Here is a 22,208-nt window from a genome sequence, read left to right as displayed (position 1 = left end):
GAATCTGGCCTGTGTTTAGACCAATTGCCCCTCCTTGGAGTTTGCATTTAGTTCTTAACGTTCTTCAAGGGGTTCCGTTTTAACCCATGCATTCCATAGATGATAAGTTATCTTGGAAAGTTTTATTTTTGGTTGCTATTTCTTCTGCTCGCAGAGTTTCTGAGCTTTCAGCTTTACAATGTGATTCTCCTTATCTTATTTTCCTGCTGATAAGGTAAGGGGGTGTTAGAAACAACCTTAAGAAGAAAACTAAGTTTGGTATGTAACAAGAATATTAATCAGGAAATTGCTGTTCCTTCCTTATGTCCTAACCCCCCTTCTAAGAAGGAACGTCTCTTACATAATTTAGACGTAGTCCGTGCCTTGAAGTTCTACTTGCAGGCGACTAAGGTATTTTGTCAAACTTCTTCATTATTTGTTGTTTTTGCTGGGAAACGTAGGGGTCAGAAAGCTATGGCTACCTCTTTCTTTTTGGCTGAAGAGTATCATCCGTGTTCTGGACAGCAACTTCCTGAACAAATTACGGCTCATTCTACTAGGGCTGTGGCTTCCTCATGGGCATTTAAAATGATGCTTCTGTTGAACAGATTTGCAAGGCTGCAACTTGGTCGTCTCTTCATACTTTTTCCAAATTTGATACTTTTGCTTCTTCTGAGGCTGTTTTTGGGAGAAAGGTTCTTCAAGCATTGGTGCCTTCCTTTATGGTTCCTGTCTTATCCCTCCCTTTCATCCTATAGCTTTGGTATTGTATCCCACAAGTAAGGATGAAATCCGTGAACTCGTCATATCTTGTAAAAGAAAAGTAAATTTGTGCTTACCTGATAAATTTATTTCTTTTACGATATGACGAGTCCACGGCCCACCCTGTCATTTTTCTAAAGACAGGTTTTTATTTTTGTTAAACTTCAGTCACCTCTGCTCCTTTGGCCTTTCCTTTCTCTTCCTAACTTCGGTCGAATGACTGGAGGGGGAGGGAAGGGAGGGGCTATATATACAGCTCTGCTGTGGAGCTCTTTGCCGCCTCCTGCTGACCAGGAGGCGATATCCCACAAGTAAGGATGAAATCTGTGGACTCGTCATATCGTAAAAGAAATACATTTATCAGGTAAGCATAAATTTCCTTTTTTCAGCAGTACAAATTTTTCATGCTTTGTCCTGGGATGTAGCCATAGCCCATGTCAGTCTCTTCAATAGGGCAGTGGTGGCTTTTAAGCCATGGGAACTTGTGGGGTACAAACCTCACTGTGCCTCCCATGTATTTAATGCTGCCCTAACATTAAAAGCCTGAGTAAGATTACGCAGTCTTTGTTTTTCTTCCACAGGTCCATGTGAGGGAGAATGCCTCTCAAACTTAGTGAGCTGCCCTGCTATCTAGAGGTAAGTGCTAAGTTTATTTTTCTAGAGAGACGTGCAGAAAAATATTGGCACTTAAACAGTTAATCTGTTGGGACTCATTTATCCTATCATGGGTTATAGGACACTGGGGATGTGAGGAAGAGAAACTATAGACTTCATTTTTATTGCTCAGCTTATGGTGGTTATACTTTCAGCGACTTTACTCTATGGTGGTCACTGCCAGCGACTTTACTTTCATAATTTAATGTCGGCCTGGAGGTTCTGGTTTTAACGCCCACGATGGGCGGGTCTGTTTTTAGAAGCTGCAAAAAAATTGCGCGCTTCCTTTCAAACCTACTCGGTTCCGGTGTGTCGGATGTGCTTCTCCTAGTTGCGGTTCCGCTTTCTGTGTGAAACATTCTCAAAAAGCAGATACCGAGTGGAGCAGCTCTAATTTAGTCCGGATTCTCAAAAAGCAGATACCGAGTGGAGCAGCTCTAATTTGGTCCGGATTCTTCTACTAACAGAAGTCAAATAAAAGCATTTTATTTTTAATTTGGTTAATTCTTGGGTAATGATGGACCAAGATGCCCTGCAGAATGTTACATGTACTTTGTTTTGATGCTAATGTTTTACTACCAATCCCTTTATGTTCCTCATGTATTGAGAGAACTTTGAATTACAGGGATAAGCTGTTTGAAGCCTGAGTCAGCATTGTCTAAAGAGGATGCTGTTTAGGGGTCTCCTGCAAATGTTTGTTATGCCGCAGCTTTCTCCTCAAATTTCCCAAAATTTGTTGTCCACACATGCAGTGCCCTGCGCTTCCTCAAGCTGAGGTTGGAGTTTCATTGCAAGACATCGCTACCCTTATGTCTTCTGCGATAACCGATTCGTTGTCTGCCTTTCCCATGCTGCAGGGAAAGCGCAAGAGGAAATGTAAGGATTTAGGGAGTAAGGTGTCTGACACAGTCGTGGCTGTCCAGATTGTTCCTTTCCAGAAATCTGAGGAAGATACTTCGGTGGCATCTGAGGGTGAAATCTCAGACTCAGACAGTGTAACTCCTAATGCTGACGTGGTATCATTTAGAGATTTATGCTGGAGCACCTACGTTTGTTACTTAAGGAGGTTTTGGCTACCTTGGACGACTCAGACACTACTGTCGTAGTCAATCCTAAGAAGTCTAGTAAACTTTACAAGTATTTTGATGTACCTTCTTGGTGGAGGTTTTCCCGGTACCATATCAGGCCACAGATTATTGCTAGGGAATGGGGAGAGACTGGGTATCCCTTTTTCTCCATTACCTATTTTTAAGAAGATGTTTCCTATTGCTGACTCTATCAAGGAGTCTTGGCAGACGGTCCCCAACCTGTAAGGTGCAATTTCCACTTTGGCTAAGAGAACCACTATTCCCATAGAGGATAGTTGTTCCTTTAAAGATCCTATGGATAAGAAGTTGGAGGGGTTGCTCAAAAAGATGTATGTACACCAGGGTTTACAAAGGCAACCTGCGGTGTGTATTGCTACGGTCTCTAGTGAGGCGGCATACTGGTTTGATGCGTTGTCTGATTCTATTCAGACAGACACTCCCCTTGAAGAGATCCAGGATAGGATCAAGGCACTTTAGTTGGCCAATTCTTTTATTATGGATGCTTCCCCTTTGGTTATCAAGCTGGGAGCAAACATTTCTGGGTTTGCTGTACTGGTCCGCAGAGCCTTATAGTTGAAATCCTGGTCTGCGGATGTGTCGTTTAAGTCTAAGCTTTTGGCGATTTCTTACAAGGGTAAGACCTTATTTGGGCCGGGCTTGGCTGAAATTATTTCCAACATTACGGGAGGAAAGGGTCATTTCCTCCCTCAGAATAAGAGGAATAAGACGAAGGGACGTCAGAGTAATTTTCGTTCCTTTCAAAACTTTAAGGGTAAGCCTTCCTTTCCCTCTACAAAGCAGGAACAGTCCAAGCCTTCCTGGAGGTCCAACCAGTTGTGGAACAAGGGAAATCAATCTAAGAAGTCCGCTATCTTGTGGGGGGCATACTTTCCTTCTTTGCTCAGGCTTGGGTTCGGGTTGTTCAGGATCCCTGGGTGGTGGACATCGTGTCCCTGGGATACAAACTAGAGTTCAAGACCTTTCCTCCAAGGATCAGGTTTCTGCTCTCAAGATTATCTGTAGACCAGATAAAGATGCGTTCTTACACTGTGTTAGAGACCTTTCCGACCTGGGAGTGATAGTTCCTGTTCCAATGCAGGAACAGGGTCTGGGATTTTACTCCAATCTGTTCGTGGTTCCCAAAAAAGAGGGAACTTTCAGACCAATTCTAGACTTCAAAGGTTTAAACAAGTTCCTCAGAGTACTGTACTTCAAGATGGAAACTATTCGTTCCATTCTTCCCTTGGTTCAACAGGGTCAATTCATGACAACTGTAGATTTAAAGGATGTTTACCTGCTTGTTCCCATCCATAGGGATCACAAGTTTCTGAGGTTCGCATTTCTAGACAAACACTTCCAGTTTGTGGCTCTTCCATTCGGCCTTGCTACAGCTTCCAGAATGTTTTCAAAAGTCCTGGGATCTCTGTTAAAGGTGCTACAGTTGCAGGCCATTGCAGTGGCAACTTAACTGGATGACTTTCTGGACATTCTGTCTGCCCGTTTCCACCTCAGACCTCTGCAGTTATGCATGCTCAGACAATGGAACGGGGATTATGCGGATCTGTCTCCGCGATTACATCTGGATCAGGCGACAAGAGATTCTCTTCTTTGGCGGTTGTCTCAGGTACACCTCTCCCAGGGAACCCTCTTCCGCAGACCCACCTGGGTGTTTGTGACAACGGATGCCAGCCTGCTGGGATGTGGAGCAATCTGGGGCTCTTTAAAGGCTCAGGGGACATGGACTCGGAAGGAGTCTGTTCTCCCCATAAACATTCTAGAGCTGAAGGCAATCTTCAATGCTCTTCTGGCCTTGCCTCAGTTAGCTTCAGCCCGGGTTATCAGTTTCCAGTCGGACAACATAACTTCAGTGGCTTACATTAACCATCAGGGAGGAACTCGGGAGTTCCTTGGCCATGATAGAGGTAGCCAAGATTATTCAGTGGGCGGAGACCCACAACTGCTGTCTATCTGCAATCCACATTCCAGGAGTGGACAATTGGGAAGCGTATTTTCTGAGCAGACAGACCTTTCACCCAGGGGAGTGGGAACTTCATCCAGAAGTGTTTTCCAACTTGATTCTCAAATGGTGACAGCCGGAACTGGATCTCATGGCATCTCGTCAGAATGCCAAGCTCCTGAGGTACGGGTCGAGGTCAAGGGATCCTCAGGCTGTACTGATAGATACTCTGGCGGTCCCTTGGATTTTCAGTCTAGCATACCTATTTCCTCCTTTCGCTCTCCTTCCTCGGGTCATTGCTCGGATCAAACAGGAGAGGGCGTTGGTGATTCTCATCGCACCATCATGGCCTCGCAGGATCTGGTATGCAGACCTAGTGGAGATGTCATCTCTTCCACCTTGGATACTTCCATTGAGGAAGGCCCTTCCTTCACCCAACTCTAGTTTCTCTGAAGCTGACTGCTTGGAGATTTTATCTAAGCGTGGTTTTTCTGAGTTGGTCATTGAGACCATGATTCAGGCTCATAAGCCAGTGACTAGAAAGATTTACCATAAGATATTGCGTAAATATCTGCATTAGTGTGAATCCAAAGGCTACTCTTGGAGTAGAGTTAGGATTCCTAGATTTTTTGTCCTTTCTCCAGGAGGGTCTAGAGAAGGGTTTAACTGAGAGAACCTTGAAGGGTCAAATATCTGCCTTGTCTATTTTGTTGCATAAATGTCTGGCGGATTTATCAGACGTGCAATCTTTTTTTGTCAGGCCTTGGTCAGAATCAGGTCTGTGTTCAAACCTGTTACTCCACCCTGGAGTCTTAACCTTGTTCTTAAAGTTCTGCAACAGGCTCCGTTTGAGCCTGTGCATTCCTTGGATATTAAGTTATCTTGGAAAGTTTTGTTTCTTGTTGCAATTTCTTCTGCCCTCAGAGTCTCAGAACTCTCTGTGTTGCAGTGGGATTCCCCTTATCTTATTTTTCATTCTAATAAGGTAGTTCTCCGTACTAAGTTAGGGTTCCTTCCTAAGGTGGTTTTAGATAGGAACATTAATCAAGAAATTGTTGTTCCTTCTTTGTGTCCTAACTCTACTTCTCATAAGGAGCGTCTGCTGCACAACCTAGATATGGTGCGTGCGTTGAAATACTATTTACAGGCGATTAAGGATTTTCGTCAGTCTTCGGCTCTGTTGGTTCTCTGGGAGTGGCTGAAGAGTATAATTCGCTTGGCCTATGAATCTGCTGGACAGCAGCCTCCTGAGAGAGTCACGGCTCATTCTACGAGGGCTGCAACTTGGTCCTCTCTTCACACTTTTTCCAATTTCTATAAATTTGATACTTTTGCCTCAGCTGAGGCTTTTTTTTGGGAGAAAGGTTCTTCAAGCAGTGGTGCCTTCTGTTTAGGTTCCCTGTCTTGTCCCTCCCTTATCTGTGTCCTCTAGCTTTTGTATCGATTCCCAATAGTAATTAGATGATCCGTGGACTCACCGTGTCATTAGAAAGAGAACAAAATGTATGCTTACCTGATTTATTTATTTCTTGACACAGTGAGTCCATGACCCGCCCTGTTTTTGAAGACAGGTTTTTGTTGTATTATAAACCTCAGGCACCTCTGCACTTTGTTGCTTCCTTTCTCTCATTTTTACTTTGGTTAAATGACACGGGTTGGCAGGGAGGGAGATGATATTTAACCGCTTTGCTGTGGTGCTCTTTGCCGCCTCCTGCTGGCCAGGAGTGATATTCCCAATAGTAATTAGATGATCCGTGGACTCACCGTGTCAAGAAATAAATTTATCAGGTAAGCATACATTTTGTTTTCTCAAATATTTTATACTCTGCAGCTGGTATACCAAGTCATTGAAAATACATTAATATTTAAACAATTTTATAGTGTAGTGTCCCTTTAATATAAATATTTGCAATATGTGTTTATCATTTTAATAGGACTTATTTTCTTTTTTTTTTTAAATATACTTCATTTGTGAAGGCAAATGAGCAGCATTTCCTTTGAAGTGCAGCTTGGGGAGACATAAAATCTGCAGTTTATTGGCCATGCTCAGTAGTGGACACAGCTGCAAAATTCATGTGCCAGTAGAACTTAAGGGACACTGAACCCAAAATGTTTTTCGTGATTCAGATAGAGCATGCAATTTTAAGCAACTTTCTAATTTACTCCTAAAATAGCCTTGATGCTTTATTTTTCAAATAAAGATAGCAAGGGAACAAGGAAAAATTGATAATAGGAGTAAATTAGAAAGTTGGGTTTGGGTTCAGTGTCCCTTTAAGTTCTCTAATGGTTGCTCCCTTTAGCTGGAGGCAGTGGTTACCCTGAAGAAGAAAAATTGTTTGCTATATGAGAGATACTAAATGGGAACTGTTAAATATCTGATAACCCCTCCTAACTCTGTGCAAAAGGGGCACATAAGATTTTCATATGTAGAAATCTTTAATTTTGAGTTTATAAATGAACAAGTGCCTGCTGAGGATTGGGGGATTTGGTCTAGTGGGCTCAGCACCATTATATTTGCACAAATAATCTTAAAGTTGTGGGGGGGGGGGGGGATTAATATCTTATTTTTGCAAGATACTTCAAGTAGAGCCATCGTTTCTTTCATGTAAGTGGCGGGAATCAACAAGCTGTTTCGTCTGGGATATACATTTCTACCAGGATGAGGCAATGTTTCCCAAACCTCAAAAGCCTGTAAATACCCAACCCACCTCACTCATACCTCAGTTTTAAACTTTGCCTCCTTAGGAGGTGGTTTTAGCCTCTTGGTTGAATTACTTCTCATTCTACTAGATCGGTTGCCACACCTTGGGCTTTTCAAGAATGAGGCTTCAGTTGATAAAATTTGCAAAGCAGCCACTTGGCCTTTTCTGCACCTTTACTAAATTTTACCATTTTGATGTTTTTGCCCCTTCAGAAGCAGCTTTTGGTAGAAAGGTTCCTTCAAGCAGTTGTCTGTCTGATAACTTTGCCTATATTTTGAGGGGGAGTTTTGTCCTAAAAGACATTTAATTTGGGTTTTGGATTTTCTCAGCAGAAAAATTAATTTGATTTTATCCCTCCCTTTCTTGTTATTCGTGGACTTCCACATCTTGGGTATTATATCCCATACGTAACAGCTCGTGCACTCTCGCCACCTATATGAAAGAAAACACAATTTATTTATTTTTAACTGATAAATTAATTTATTTCATGGTGGCGAGAGTGCACGAGGCCCCACCTATTGGGGGTTATATTTCTCCAACATAGGTGTGTCCGGTCCACGGCGTCATCCTTACTTGTGGGATATTCTCTTCCCCAACAGGAAATGGCAAAGAGCCCAGCAAAGCTGGTCACATGATCCCTCCTAGGCTCCGCCTACCCCAGTCATTCTCTTTGCCGTTGTACAGGCAACATCTCCACGGAGATGGCTTAGAGTTTTTTAGTGTTTAACTGTAGTTTTTATTATTCAATCAAGAGTTTGTTATTTTAAAATAGTGCTGGTATGTACTATTTACTCAGAAACAGAAAAGAGATGAAGATTTCTGTTTGTATGAGGAAAATGATTTTAGCAACCGTTACTAAAATCCATGGCTGTTCCACACAGGACTGTTGAGAGGAATTAACTTCAGTTGGGGGAACAGTGAGCAGTCTCTTGCTGCTTGAGGCATGACACATTCTAACAAGACGATGTAATGCTGGAAGCTGTCATTTTCCCTATGGGATCCGGTAAGCCATGTTTATTAAGATAGTAAATAAGGGCTTCACAAGGGCTTATTAAGACTGTAGACTTTTTCTGGGCTAAATCGATTCATTATTAACACATATTTAGCCTTGAGGAATCATTTAATCTGGGTATTTTGATAAGATTATATCGGCAGGCACTTTTTTAGACACCTTATTCTTTAGGGGCTTTCCCAAATCATAGGCAGAGCCTCATTTTCGCGCCGGTGTTGCGCACTTGTTTTTGAGAGGCATGGCATGCAGTCGCATGTGTGAGGAGCTCTGATACATAGAAAAGACTTTCTGAAGGCGTCATTTGGTATCGTATTCCCCTTTGGGCTTGGTTGGGTCTCAGCAAAGCAGATACCAGGGACTGTAAAGGGGTTAAAGTTAAAAACGGCTCCGGTTCCGTTATTTTAAGGGTTAAAGCTTCCAAATTTGGTGTGCAATACTTTTAAGGCTTTAAGACACTGTGGTGAAATTTTGGTGAATTTTGAACAATTCCTTCATATTTTTTCGCAATTGCAGTAATAAAGTGTGTTCAGTTTAAAATTTAAAGTGACAGTAAAGGTTTTATTTTAAAACGTTTTTTGTACTTTGTTATCAAGTTTATGCCTGTTTAACATGTCTGAACTACCAGATAGACTGTGTTCTGAATGTGGGGAAGCCAGAGTTCCTTCTCATTTAAATAAATGTGATTTATGTGACAATGACAATGATGCCCAAGATGATTCCTCAAGTGAGGGGAGTAAGCATGGTACTGCATCATTCCCTCCTTCGTCTACACGAGTCTTGCCCACTCAGGAGGCCCCTAGTACATCTAGCGCGCCAATACTCCTTACTATGCAACAATTAACGGCTGTAATGGATAATTCTGTCAAAAACATTTTAGCCAAAATGCACACTTATCAGCGTAAGCGCGACTGCTCTGTTTTAGATACTGAAGAGCATGACGACGCTGATAATAATGGTTCTGAAGGGCCCCTAAACCAGTCTGATGGGGCCAGGGAGGTTTTGTCTGAGGGAGAAATTACAGATTCAGGGAACATTTCTCAACAAGCTGAACCTGATGTGATTACGTTTAAATTTAAGTTGGAACATCTCCGCGCTCTGCTTAAGGAGGTATTATCCACTCTGGATGATTGTGACAATTTGGTCATCCCAGAGAAGCTATGTAAAATGGACAAGTTCCTAGAGGTCCCGGGGCTCCCAGAAGCTTTTCCTATACCCAAGCGGGTGGCGGACATTGTAAATAAAGAATGGGAAAGGCCCGGTATTCCTTTCGTCCCTCCCCCCATATTTAAAAAATTGTTTCCTATGGTCGACCCCAGAAAGGACTTATGGCAGACAGTCCCCAAGGTCGAGGGAGCGGTTTCCACTTTAAACAAACGCACCACTATACCCATAGAAGATAGTTGTGCTTTCAAAGATCCTATGGATAAAAAATTAGAAGGTTTACTTAAAAAAATGTTTGTTCAGCAGGGTTACCTTCTACAACCAATTTCATGCATTGTCCCTGTCGCTACAGCCGCATGTTTCTGGTTCGATGAGCTGGTAAAGGCGGTCGATAGTGATTCTCCTCCTTATGAGGAGATTATGGACAGAATCAATGCTCTCAAATTGGCTAATTCTTTCACCCTAGACGCCACTTTGCAATTGGCTAGGTTAGCGGCTAAGAATTCTGGGTTTGCTATTGTGGCGCGCAGAGCGCTTTGGTTGAAATCTTGGTCAGCTGATGCGTCTTCCAAGAACAAGCTACTTAACATTCCTTTCAAGGGGAAAACGCTGTTTGGCCCTGACTTGAAAGAGATTATCTCTGATATCACTGGGGGTAAGGGCCATGCCCTTCCTCAGGATCGGCCTTTCAAGGCCAAAAATAAACCTAATTTTCGTCCCTTTCGTAGAAACAGACCAGCCCAAAGTGCTACGTCCTCTAAGCAAGAGGGTAATACTTCTCAAGCCAAGCAAGCTTGGAGACCAATGCAAGGCTGGAACAAGGGAAAGCAGGCCAAGAAACCTGCCACTGCTACCAAGACAGCATGAAATGTTGGCCCCCGATCCGGGACCGGATCTGGTGGGGGGCAGACTCTCTCTCTTCGCTCAGGCTTGGGCAAGAGATGTTCTGGATCCTTGGACACTAGAAATAGTCTCCCAAGGTTATCTTCTGGAATTCAAGGGGCTTCCCCCAAGGGGGAGGTTCCACAGGTCTCAGTTGTCTTCAGACCACATAAAAAGACAGGCATTCTTACATTGTGTAGAAGACCTGTTAACAATGGGAGTGATTCATCCTGTTCCATTAGGAGAACAAGGGATGGGGTTCTACTCCAATCTGTTCATAGTTCCCAAAAAAGAGGGAACGTTCAGACCAATCTTAGATCTCAAGATCTTAAACAAGTTTCTCAAGGTTCCATCGTTCAAGATGGAAACCATTCGAACAATTCTTCCTTCCATCCAGGAAGGTCAATTCATGACCACGGTGGATTTAAAGGATGCGTATCTACATATTCCTATCCACAAGGAACATCATCGGTTCCTAAGGTTCGCATTCCTGGACAAGCATTACCAGTTCGTGGCGCTTCCTTTCGGATTAGCCACTGCTCCAAGGATTTTCACAAAGGTACTAGGGTCCCTTCTAGCTGTGCTAAGACCAAGGGGCATTGCTGTAGTACCTTACTTGGACGACATTCTGATTCAAGCGTCGTCCCTTCCTCAAGCAAAGGCTCACACGGACATCGTCCTGGCCTTTCTCAGATCTCACGGATGGAAAGTGAACGTGGAAAAGAGTTCTCTATCTCCGTCGACAAGGGTTCCCTTCTTGGGAACAATAATAGACTCCTTAGAAATGAGGATTTTTCTGACAGAGGCCAGAAAAACAAGACTTCTAGACTCTTGTCGGATACTTCATTCCGTTCCTCTTCCTTCCATAGCGCAGTGCATGGAAGTGATAGGTTTGATGGTAGCGGCAATGGACATAGTTCCTTTTGCGCGCATTCATCTAAGACCATTACAACTGTGCATGCTCAGTCAGTGGAATGGGGACTATACAGACTTGTCTCCGAGGATACAAGTAAATCAGAGGACCAGAGACTCACTCCGTTGGTGGCTGTCCCTGGACAACCTGTCACAAGGGATGACCTTCCGCAGACCAGAGTGGGTCATTGTCACGACCGACGCCAGTCTGATGGGCTGGGGCGCGGTCTGGGGATCCCTGAAAGCTCAGGGTCTTTGGTCTCGGGAAGAATCTCTTCTACCGATAAATATTCTGGAACTGAGAGCGATATTCAATGCTCTCAAGGCTTGGCCTCAGCTAGCGAGGGCCAAGTTCATACGGTTTCAATCAGACAACATGACAACTGTTGCGTACATCAACCATCAGGGGGGAACAAGGAGTTCCCTGGCGATGGAAGAAGTGACCAAAATCATTCAATGGGCGGAGTCTCACTCCTGCCACCTGTCTGCAATCCACATCCCAGGAGTGGAAAATTGGGAAGCGGATTTTCTGAGTCGTCAGACATTGCATCCGGGGGAGTGGGAACTCCATCCGGAAATCTTTGTCCAAATCACTCAACTGTGGGGCATTCCAGACATGGATCTGATGGCCTCTCGTCAGAACTTCAAAGTTCCTTGCTACGGGTCCAGATCCAGGGATCCCAAGGCGGCTCTAGTGGATGCACTAGTAGCACCTTGGACCTTCAAACTAGCTTATGTATTCCCGCCGTTTCCTCTCATCCCCAGGCTGGTAGCCAGGATCAATCAGGAGAGGGCGTCGGTGATCTTGATAGCTCCTGCGTGGCCACGCAGGACTTGGTATGCAGATCTGGTGAATATGTCATCGGCTCCACCATGGAAGCTACCTTTGAGACGAGACCTTCTTGTTCAAGGTCCGTTCGAACATCCGAATCTGGTCTCACTCCAGCTGACTGCTTGGAGATTGAACGCTTGATGTCATCGAAGCGAGGGTTCTCAGATTCTGTTATCGATACTCTTGTTCAGGCCAGAAAGCCTGTAACTAGAAAGATTTACCACAAAATTTGGAAAAAATATATCTGTTGGTGTGAATCTAAAGGATTCCCTTGGGACAAGGTTAAGATTCCTAAGATTCTATCCTTCCTTCAAGAAGGATTGGAAAAAGGATTATCTGCAAGTTCCCTGAAGGGACAGATTTCTGCCTTGTCTGTGTTACTTCACAAAAAGCTGGCAGCTGTGCCAGATGTTCAAGCCTTTGTTCAGGCTCTGGTTAGAATCAAGCCTGTTTACAAACCTTTGACTCCTCCTTGGAGTCTCAACTTAGTTCTTTCAGTTCTTCAGGGGGTTCCGTTTGAACCCTTACATTCCGTTGATATTAAGTTATTATCTTGGAAAGTTTTGTTTTTGGTTGCAATTTCTTCTGCTAGAAGAGTTTCAGAATTATCTGCTCTGCAGTGTTCTCCTCCTTATCTGGTGTTCCATGCAGATAAGGTGGTTTTACGTACTAAACCTGGTTTTCTTCCAAAAGTTGTTTCTAACAAAAACATTAACCAGGAGATTATCGTACCTTCTCTGTGCCCGAAACCAGTTTCAAAGAAGGAACGTTTGTTGCACAATTTGGATGTTGTTCGCGCTCTAAAATTCTATTTAGACGCTACAAAGGATTTTAGACAAACATCTTCCTTGTTTGTTGTTTATTCCGGTAAAAGGAGAGGTCAAAAAGCAACTTCTACCTCTCTCTCTTTTTGGATTAAAAGCATCATCAGATTGGCTTACGAGACTGCCGGACGGCAGCCTCCCGAAAGAATCACAGCTCATTCCACTAGGGCTGTGGCTTCCACATGGGCCTTCAAGAACGAGGCTTCTGTTGATCAGATATGTAGGGCAGCGACTTGGTCTTCACTGCACACTTTTACCAAATTTTACAAGTTTGATACTTTTGCTTCTTCTGAGGTTATTTTTGGGAGAAAGGTTTTGCAAGCCGTGGTGCCTTCCATCTAGGTGACCTGATTTGCTCCCTCCCATCATCCGTGTCCTAAAGCTTTGGTATTGGTTCCCACAAGTAAGGATGACGCCGTGGACCGGACACACCTATGTTGGAGAAAACAGAATTTATGTTTACCTGATAAATTACTTTCTCCAACGGTGTGTCCGGTCCACGGCCCGCCCTGGTTTTTTAATCAGGTCTGATAATTTATTTTCTTTAACTACAGTCACCACGGTATCATATGGTTTCTCCTATGCAAATATTCCTCCTTAACGTCGGTCGAATGACTGGGGTAGGCGGAGCCTAGGAGGGATCATGTGACCAGCTTTGCTGGGCTCTTTGCCATTTCCTGTTGGGGAAGAGAATATCCCACAAGTAAGGATGACGCCGTGGACCGGACACACCGTTGGAGAAAGTAATTTATCAGGTAAACATAAATTCTGTTTTTTTCCTGCTCCTCGTTCGCTTTTACTCCTTAAACATCTCACTACTTGGCTGTTCGTGAAACTGTGGTGTGTGTGTGTGGCATTTATAAGCTTTTGAGCTTTGGGAAACTTTGCCTCTCCTGGCATGAATGTATATCTCATACGTAACTGCTTGTGGTTTCTTGTCACCATGAAATAAATTAATTTATTCCTGTTAGACGGTTTAACTGTGTTTACAGTGTGTACTAAATATCCTTTTGTGTCTACAGCTGGCGTGTGGTGGATCCTAAAGAAAGAGAACCTTTGTTTGGGAGCGACCCAGAGGTGGGACCTTGTGTTGTCTTTTGTGTGTGTTTGTTTTTTTGCTCCCTTAACGATAATTTAATGGTTTATGTTCTTGTCCTGTTCTGTGTTGTAGAGCTTTGCACTCATTAATTGTTATATAAATGTATTTTCTTTCCTATGACATGGAGAGTCCACAACTTCATTCCATTTACTAGTGGTATATTTAACTCCTGCAGCAGGAGGAGGCAAAGAGCACCCCAGCAGAGCTGTTATGTGTCACTTCCCTTACCCATAACCCCCAGTCATTCTCTTTGCCTCTGTCAATGGAAGATGTGCTAAGAAGGTGTCTGAAGATATTTAATCCTTTTATGGGTACGTTTCCCTGCAAGCAAGGATTGGGGCTATGCTGTGTCCATGTCAATCTTTTTAGTAAGAGTAATGGTGGCTATTAGCAGTTAGAAAGCGGCAAAGTTGTCTTTGCTTTATTTCTAACATTATTGCTACCCCTTTATAGAAAGCCAGGGTTGGTTACTCTTTTGTCTACAGGTCCCTGACACAGGTGGTGCGTCTGTCACACCTAGGACGCGGTACCTGCCTTGCAGCTGGATCCAGAGGTAAGTGCATTTGCCTTCTAGGTACTGAGGGCAAGCACTTTGAGGGCTTATCAAGTGGATCTTTATTTGGGACACAAATATCTCCTATCTTTAAGGGGTCATATTAATGGACTGCTCTGGTGGATAAGAGGTTAACTTTCTTTTTAATGACACAATTAGTCCACGGATCATCTTAATTACTATTAGGAATACCACTCCTGCCCTGCAGGAGGCGGCATAGAGCACCAAAGCAAAGCTATTAAATATCACCACCCTTCCCTCCCAACCCAGTCATTCTCTTTGTCTACGTTAAGTGCAAGGAGGTGGTAAATTAGGTGTTAGAAAAAGATTCTTTTATTAAGAGTTTATTATTTTAAAGTAGTACAGGATTGTGCTGCTTTGTCCTGGGGTGTAGCCGTAGTCCATATCAGTCTCTTTAGTAGAGCAGTGGTGGCTTTAGAGCAATGGGAACTTGTGGGACATAGTTCTGACTGTGCCTCCCATACGCTGCCCTACTTCTGAAAAACTGAGGGATCTTACTCAGTCTTTTACTTTGTCACAGGTCCATAGGAGGGAGAGGACCTCTTAAACATGGGAGCTGCCTTTACTGTCGGGCAGATGAGGAGGTAAGTGCGGATTTAGTATCTGGGGGACTGTTCTCAGAAACAGAGGTACTTGACTCATATGGGAATAAAGAGACTCGTAGGGAATGGGCACTTTATTTGGACAGTAACGGCGCAGGCACTGGGGCTGATCACATTGGCTGTTGGTAGTTTTCCTCTCCCGACGTTTTTATTAATTACACGCGACCGGGAGATGGCTGAATTTGGCACGCCCACAATGGGCGGTTCTAGGAAAGCATTGTGCGCCTTTTCTTGCGTCCTTTCCTGTTTGTGGTAACTGCGCACTTATTATAGAGGTAGCGCTAGTTTTATTTCTGCTCTGCATCTCTGGTTGAGGCAACGAAATCCTTCAGAGAATTGGATGTGTGTCTTAGCCTGCAGAGTTCCGGTTCTTACAGCTCCTGTTATGCAGTGAGGGTCTTTTCTTCATACAGGTAGGCACCTCAGCAAAGTACTGCTGAGGTGTAGAGGTGTTCTGCAGGCCCATTTTATAATTCTGTAGTAATAAAAAAAAAAGTTAAACGTTTTAACATTTAAAGAGACAGTAACGTGTTTTCTTTCATGTAATTAGCAAGAGTCCATGAGCTAGTGACGTATGGGATATACATTCCTACCAGGAGGGGCAAAGTTTCCCAAACCTTAAAATGCCTATAAATACACCCCTCACCACACCCACAATTCAGTTTTACAAACTTTGCCTCCTATGGAGGTGGTGAAGTAAGTTTGTGCTAGATTCTACGTTGATATGCGCTCCGCAGCAGGTTGGAGCCCGGTTTTCCTCTCAGCGTGCAGTGAATGTCAGATGGATGTGAGGAGAGTATTGCCTATTTTGAATGCAGTGATCTCCTTCTACGGGGTCTATTTCATAGGTTCTCTGTTATCGGTCGTAGAGATTCATCTCTTACCTCCCTTTTCAGATCGACGATATACTCTTATATATATATATACCATTACCTCTGCTGATTTTCGTTTCAGTACTGGTTTGGCTTTCTACAAACATGTAGATGAGTGTCCTGGGGTAAGTAAGTCTTATTTTCTGTGACACTCTAAGCTATGGTTGGGCACTTTGTTTATAAAGTTCTAAATATATGTATTCAAACATTTATTTGCCTTGACTCAGGATGTTCAACATTCCTTATTTTCAGACAGTCAGTTTCATATTTGTGATAATGCACTTGAATCAATTATTTTTCTTACCTTAAAAATTTGACTTTTTTTCCCTGTGGGGTGTTAGGCTCGCGGGGGCTGAAAATGCTTCATTTTATTGCGTCATTCTTGGCGTGGACTTTTTTGGCGCAAAAAATCTTTTCTGTTTCCGGCGTCATACGTGTCGCCGGAAGTTGCGTCAATTTTTACGTTCTTTTGCGCCAAAAATGTCGGCGTTCCGGACGTGGCGTCATTTTTGCCGCCAAAAAGCATTTAGGCGCCAAATAATGTGGGCGTCTTATTTGGCGCTAAAAAATATGGGCGTCGCTTTTGTCTCCACATTATTTAAGTCTTTTTTATTTTGCTTCTGGTTGCTAGAAGCTTGTTCATTGGCATTTTTTCCCATTCCTGAAACTGTCATTTAAGGAATTTGATCAATTTTGCTTTATATGTTGTTTTTTCTCTTACATATTGCAAGATGTCTCACGTTGCATCTGAGTCAGAAGATACTTCAGGAAAATCGCTGTCTGGTGCTGGAACTACCAAAGCTAAGTGTATCTGCTGTAAACTTTTGGTAGCTATTCCTCCAGCTGTTGTTTGTATTAGGGCTGCAACTAACGATTATTTTCATAATCGATTAATCGGCCGATTATTTTTTCGATTAATCGACTAATCGGATAAAAAGAGAATCAATAATAGTTTTCTATGTTTTAAATAAAATCCACATATTGAGTGTTACAAATATAAACTTCAGACTAAAACTTTACATTAACACAACTGTTTCTTCAATTTTTAAGCAACAGAGCACAGTTTTATAATTAAACAAAACAAAACCACAAACTGTTTGAAAAGAGGTAGAACTAGAAAGAGTTAGACTATCACTATTAATAACATTCTGTTATTCACTCTTTCAGAAACTTTGCATTGAAATGCAAAAATCTCAACATGTCCACATGCTTCTGGCTAAGGCTGGTTCTCTGTTTGCAGCTATATTTCCTGCAGCAGAGAAGAGGCACTCAGATGGCGTTGAGGTTCTTGAGATGTATAAGTAGGGTTTTGCCAATTTCACCAACGTGGGATATTTATATTTGTTAGCTCTTCACCAATGCGAAGTGTTTTCTACCTTGGCAAGGGGCCTCTCAAAGTAACCCTTGACTTCATTCTAACATAAAAATATCTTGATTATCTATATGCAATGGTAAATAACCAGCAATAAGGTTAGGGGAAATATCTAGTCCGCTCTAAAAATAACGAATATATACTTTATAAAGGTTGAATCTGGTACATATCACAATTTATTAAAAATATTAAAAACAATAAAAAACAAAATCAGAAGCGCTAAGGACTGTATATCAATAACAGGACAAAGCCTTACACATTTATTTATACAGTACATATAATCAGCAATAGCAAGCGATCTGCTAATAATTGTGCAAACAGATAATAGTGCACATCAATTTAAATAAGTCCCATCAATCTAGGGGCAAGGTGTAAACAACAAGCTTGGCACTATATCATGAAAAGCATAGTTCCAAATCACCTGATTTAATATAAACAATCCAAATGATGACTATTATATCTGGGTTGCACATAAGCCAGGGGTAGTTGTAAACTTATGCTGTCCTGAAAAAGTAAAAAGTATACGTCTGTAAACATCCTTTAGGCTAAGGACATAACCATAAAACACAATACCATATGCAGGAGTTCATTGGAGTGAAGCAGCTGGTGTTGTGCACAGACCAACTAATTGCAAACCAACTAATCGATTAATCGATTATGAGATTCGTTGACAACTATTTTCATAATCGATTATTATCGATTATGACGATTAGTTGTTGCAGCTCTAGTTTGTATTAATTGTCATGACAAACTTGTTAATGCAGATAATATTTCCTTTAGTAATGTACCATTACCTGTTGCAGTTCCATCAACATCTAATGTTCAGAATGTTCCTGATAAGTAAGAGATTTTGTTTCTGAATCCATCAAGAAGGCTATGTCTGTTATTCCTCCTTCTAGTAAACATAAAAAATCTTTTAAAACTTCTCTTTATACAGATGAATTTTTAAATGAACATCATCATTCTGATTCTGATGACTCTTCTGGTTCAGAGGATTCTGTCTCAGAGATTGATACTGATAAATCTTCATATTTATTTAAAATGGAATTTATTCGTTCTTTACTTAAAGAAGTACTAATTGCTTTAGAAATTGAGGATTCTGGTCCTCTTGATACTAATTCTAAACGTTTAGATAAGGTCTTTAAATCTCCTGTGGTTATTCCAGAAGTTTTTCCTGTTCCTAGTGCTATTTCTGAAGTATTTCCAGAGAATGGGATAAATTGGGTAATTCATTTACTCCTTCTAAACGTTTTAAGCAATTATATCCTGTGCCGTCTGACAGATTAGAATTTTGGGACAAAATCCCTAAGGTTGATGGGGCTATTTCTACCCTTGCTAAACGTACTACTATTCCTACGTCAGATGGTACTTCGTTTAAAGATCCTTTAGATAGGAAAATTGAATCCTTTCTAAGAAAAGCTTATCTGTGTTCAGGTAATCTTCTTAGACCTGCTATATCATTGGCTGATGTTGCTGCAGCTTCAACTTTTTGGTTGGAAACTTTAGCGCAACAAGTAACAGATCATGATTCTCATAATATTATTCTTCTTCTTCAACATGCTAATAATTTTATCTGTGATGCCATTTTTGATATTATCAGAGTTGATGTCAGGTTTATGTCTCTAGCTATTTTAGCTAGAAGAGCTTTATGGCTTAAAACTTGGAATGCTGATATGTCTTCTAAATCGACTCTACTTTCCATTTCTTTCCAGGGTAACAAATTATTTGGTTCTCAGTTGGATTCTATTATCTCAACTGTTACTGGTGGGAAAGGAAATTTTTTACCACAGGATAAAAAATCTAAGGGTAAAAACAGGGCTAATAATCGTTTTCGTTCCTTTCGTTTCAACAAGGAACAAAAGCCTGATCCTTCATCCTCAGGAGCAGTTTCAGTTTGGAAACCATCTCCAGTCTGGCATAAATCCAAGCCTTCTAGAAAAGCAAAGCCAGCTTCTAAGTCCACATGAAGGTGCGGCCCTCATTCCAGCTCAGCTGGTAGGGGGCAGGTTACGTTTTTTCAAAAACATTTGGATCAAATCTGTTCACAATCTTTGGATTCAGAACATTGTTTCAGAAGGGTACAGAATTGGTTTCAAGATAAGACCTCCTGTAAAGAGATTTTTTCTTTCCCGTGTCCCAGTAAATCCAGTGAAAGCTCAAGCATTTCTGAAATGTGTTTCAGATCTAGAGTTGGCTGGAGTAATTATGCCAGTTCCAGTTCTGGAACAGGGACTGGGGTTTTATTCGAATCTCTTCATTGTACCAAAGAAGGAGAATTCCTTCAGACCTGTTCTGGATCTAAAAATATTGAATCGTTATGTAAGGATACCAACGTTCAAAATGGTAACTGTAAGGACTATCTTGCCTTTTGTTCAACAAGGGCATTATATGTCCACAATAGATTTACAGGATGCATATCTGCATATTCCGATTCATCCAGATCATTATCAGTTCCTGAGATTCTCTTTTCTGGACAAGCATTACCAGTTTGTGGCTCTGCCGTTTAGCCTAGCTACAGCTCCAAGAAGTTTTACAAAGGTTCTCGGTGCCCTTCTGTCTGTAATCAGAGAACAGGGTATTGTGGTATTTCCTTATTTGGACGATATCTTGGTACTTGCTCAGTCTTTACATTTAGCAGAATCTCATACGAATCGACTTGTGTTGTTCAAGATCATGGTTGGAGGATCAATTCACTAAAAAGTTCATTGACTCCTCAGACAAGGGTAACCTTTCTGGGTTTCCAGATAGATTCAGTGTCCATGACTCTGTCTTTGACAGACAAGAGACGTCTAAAATTGATTTCAGCTTGTCGAAACCTTCAGTCACAATCATTCCCTTCGGTAGCCTTATGCATGGAAATTCTAGGTCTTATGACTGCTGCATCGGACGCGATCCCCTTTGCTCGTTTTCACATGCGACCTCTTCAGCTCTGTATGCTGAATCAATGGTGCAGGGATTACACAAAGATATCTCAATTAATATCTTTAAAACCGATTGTACGACATTCTCTAACGTGGTGGACAGATCACCATGGTTTAATTCAGGGGGCTTCTTTTGTTCTTCCGACCTGGACTGTAATTTCAACAGATGCAAGTCTTACAGGTTGGGGAGCTGTGTGGGGATCTCTGACGGCACAAGGAGTTTGGGAATCTCAGGAGGTGAGATTACCGATCAATATTTTGGAACTCCGTGCAATTTTCAGAGCTCTTCAGTCTTGGCCTCTTCTGAAGAGAGAATCGTTCATTTGTTTTCAGACAGACAATGTCACAACTGTGGCATACATCAATCATCAAGGAGGGACTCACAGTCCTCTGGCTATGAAAGAAGTATCTCGAATTCTGGTTTGGGCGGAATCCAGCTCCTGTCTAATCTCTGCGGTTCATATCCCAGGTATAGACAATTGGGAAGCGGATTATCTCAGTCGCCAAACGTTGCATCCGGGCGAATGGTCTCTTCACCCAGAGATATTTCTTCAGATTGTTCAAATGTTCTTCTTCTTCCAAGAGTAATCTCCAAGATTCTGAAGGAATGCTCGTTTGTTCTGCTGGTAGCTCCGGCATGGCCTCACAGGTTTTGGTATGCGGATCTTGTCCGGATGGCCTCTTGCCTTCCGTGGACTCTTCCGCTAAGACCAGACCTTCTGTCGCAAGGTCCTTTTTTCCATCAGGATCTCAAATCCTTAAATTTAAAGGTATGGAGATTGAACGCTTGATTCTTGGTCAAAGAGGTTTCTCTGACTCTGTGATTAATACTATGTTACAGGCTCGTAAATCTGTGTCTAGAGAGATATATTATAGAGTCTGGAAGACTTATATTTCTTGGTGTCTTTCTCATCATTTTTCTTGGCATTCTTTTAGAATTCCGAGAATTTTACAGTTTCTTCAGGATGGTTTAGATAAAGGTTTATCCGCAAGTTCTTTGAAAGGACAAATCTCTGCTCTTTCTGTTCTTTTTCACAGAAAGATTGCTAATCTTCCTGATATTCATTGTTTTGTACAAGCTTTGGTTCGTATAAAACCTGTCATAAGTCAATTTCTCCTCCTTGGAGTTTGAATTTGGTTCTGGGGGCTCTTCAAGCTCCTCCTTTTGAACCCATGCATTCATTGCACATTAAATTACTTTCTTGGAAAGTTTTGTTCCTTTTGGCGATCTCTTCTGCCAGAAGAGTCTCTGAATTATCTGCTCTTTCTTGTGAGTCTCCTTTTCTGATTTTTCATCAGGATAAGGCGGTGTTGCGAACTTCTTTTGAATTTTTACCTAAGGTTGTGAATTCCAACAACATTAGTAGAGAAATTGTGGTTCCCTCATTATGTCCTAATCCTAAGAATTCTAAGGAGAAATTGTTGCATTCTTTGGATGTTGTTAGAGCTTTGAAATATTATGTTGAAGCTACTAAGTCTTTCCGAAAGACTTCTAGTCTATTTGTTATCTTTTCCGGTTCTAGAAAAGGCCAGAAAGCTTCTGCCGTTTCTTTGGCATCTTGGTTGAAATCTTTAATTCATCATGCCTATGTCGAGTCGGGTAAAACTCCGCCTCAAAGGATTACAGCTCATTCTACTAGGTCAGTTTCTACTTCCTGGGCGTTTAAGAATGAAGCTTCGGTTGATCAGATTTGCAAAGCAGCAACTTGGTCCTCTTTGCATACTTTTACTAAATTCTACCATTTTGATGTATTTTCTTCTTCTGAAGCAGTTTTTGGTAGAAAAGTACTTCAGGCAGCGGTTTCAGTTTGAATCTTCTGTTTATGTTTTTCATTAAACTTTATTTTGGGTGTGGATTATTTTCAGCAGGAATTGGCTGTCTTTATTTTATCCCTCCCTCTCTAGTGACTCTTGTGTGGAAAGATCCACATCTTGGGTAGTCATTATCCCATACGTCACTAGCTCATGGACTCTTGCTAATTACATGAAAGAAAACATAATTT

General features: G+C 41.9%; 1 protein-coding gene across 1 annotated transcript in view; it reads left to right on the top strand.

Moving 5' to 3' along the window:
• The window catches only part of KANSL1 (KAT8 regulatory NSL complex subunit 1), a gene marked incomplete in the record, with an annotated part of 533,970 nt that overhangs the window by 441,108 nt on the left and 70,654 nt on the right, over window positions 1-22,208 (top strand). Inside the window, 1 exon segment of the mRNA XM_053713685.1 lies at window positions 13,788-13,842. Coding sequence (XP_053569660.1) covers window positions 13,788-13,842 — 55 coding nt within the window.

This window comes from Bombina bombina, chromosome 5 (assembly GCF_027579735.1).
Source record: "Bombina bombina isolate aBomBom1 chromosome 5, aBomBom1.pri, whole genome shotgun sequence".
Classification (NCBI taxonomy): Eukaryota; Metazoa; Chordata; class Amphibia; order Anura; family Bombinatoridae; genus Bombina; species Bombina bombina.
The sequence above is the reverse complement of the archived record's forward strand: the minus strand, read 5'-3'. Positions and strand labels throughout refer to the sequence as shown.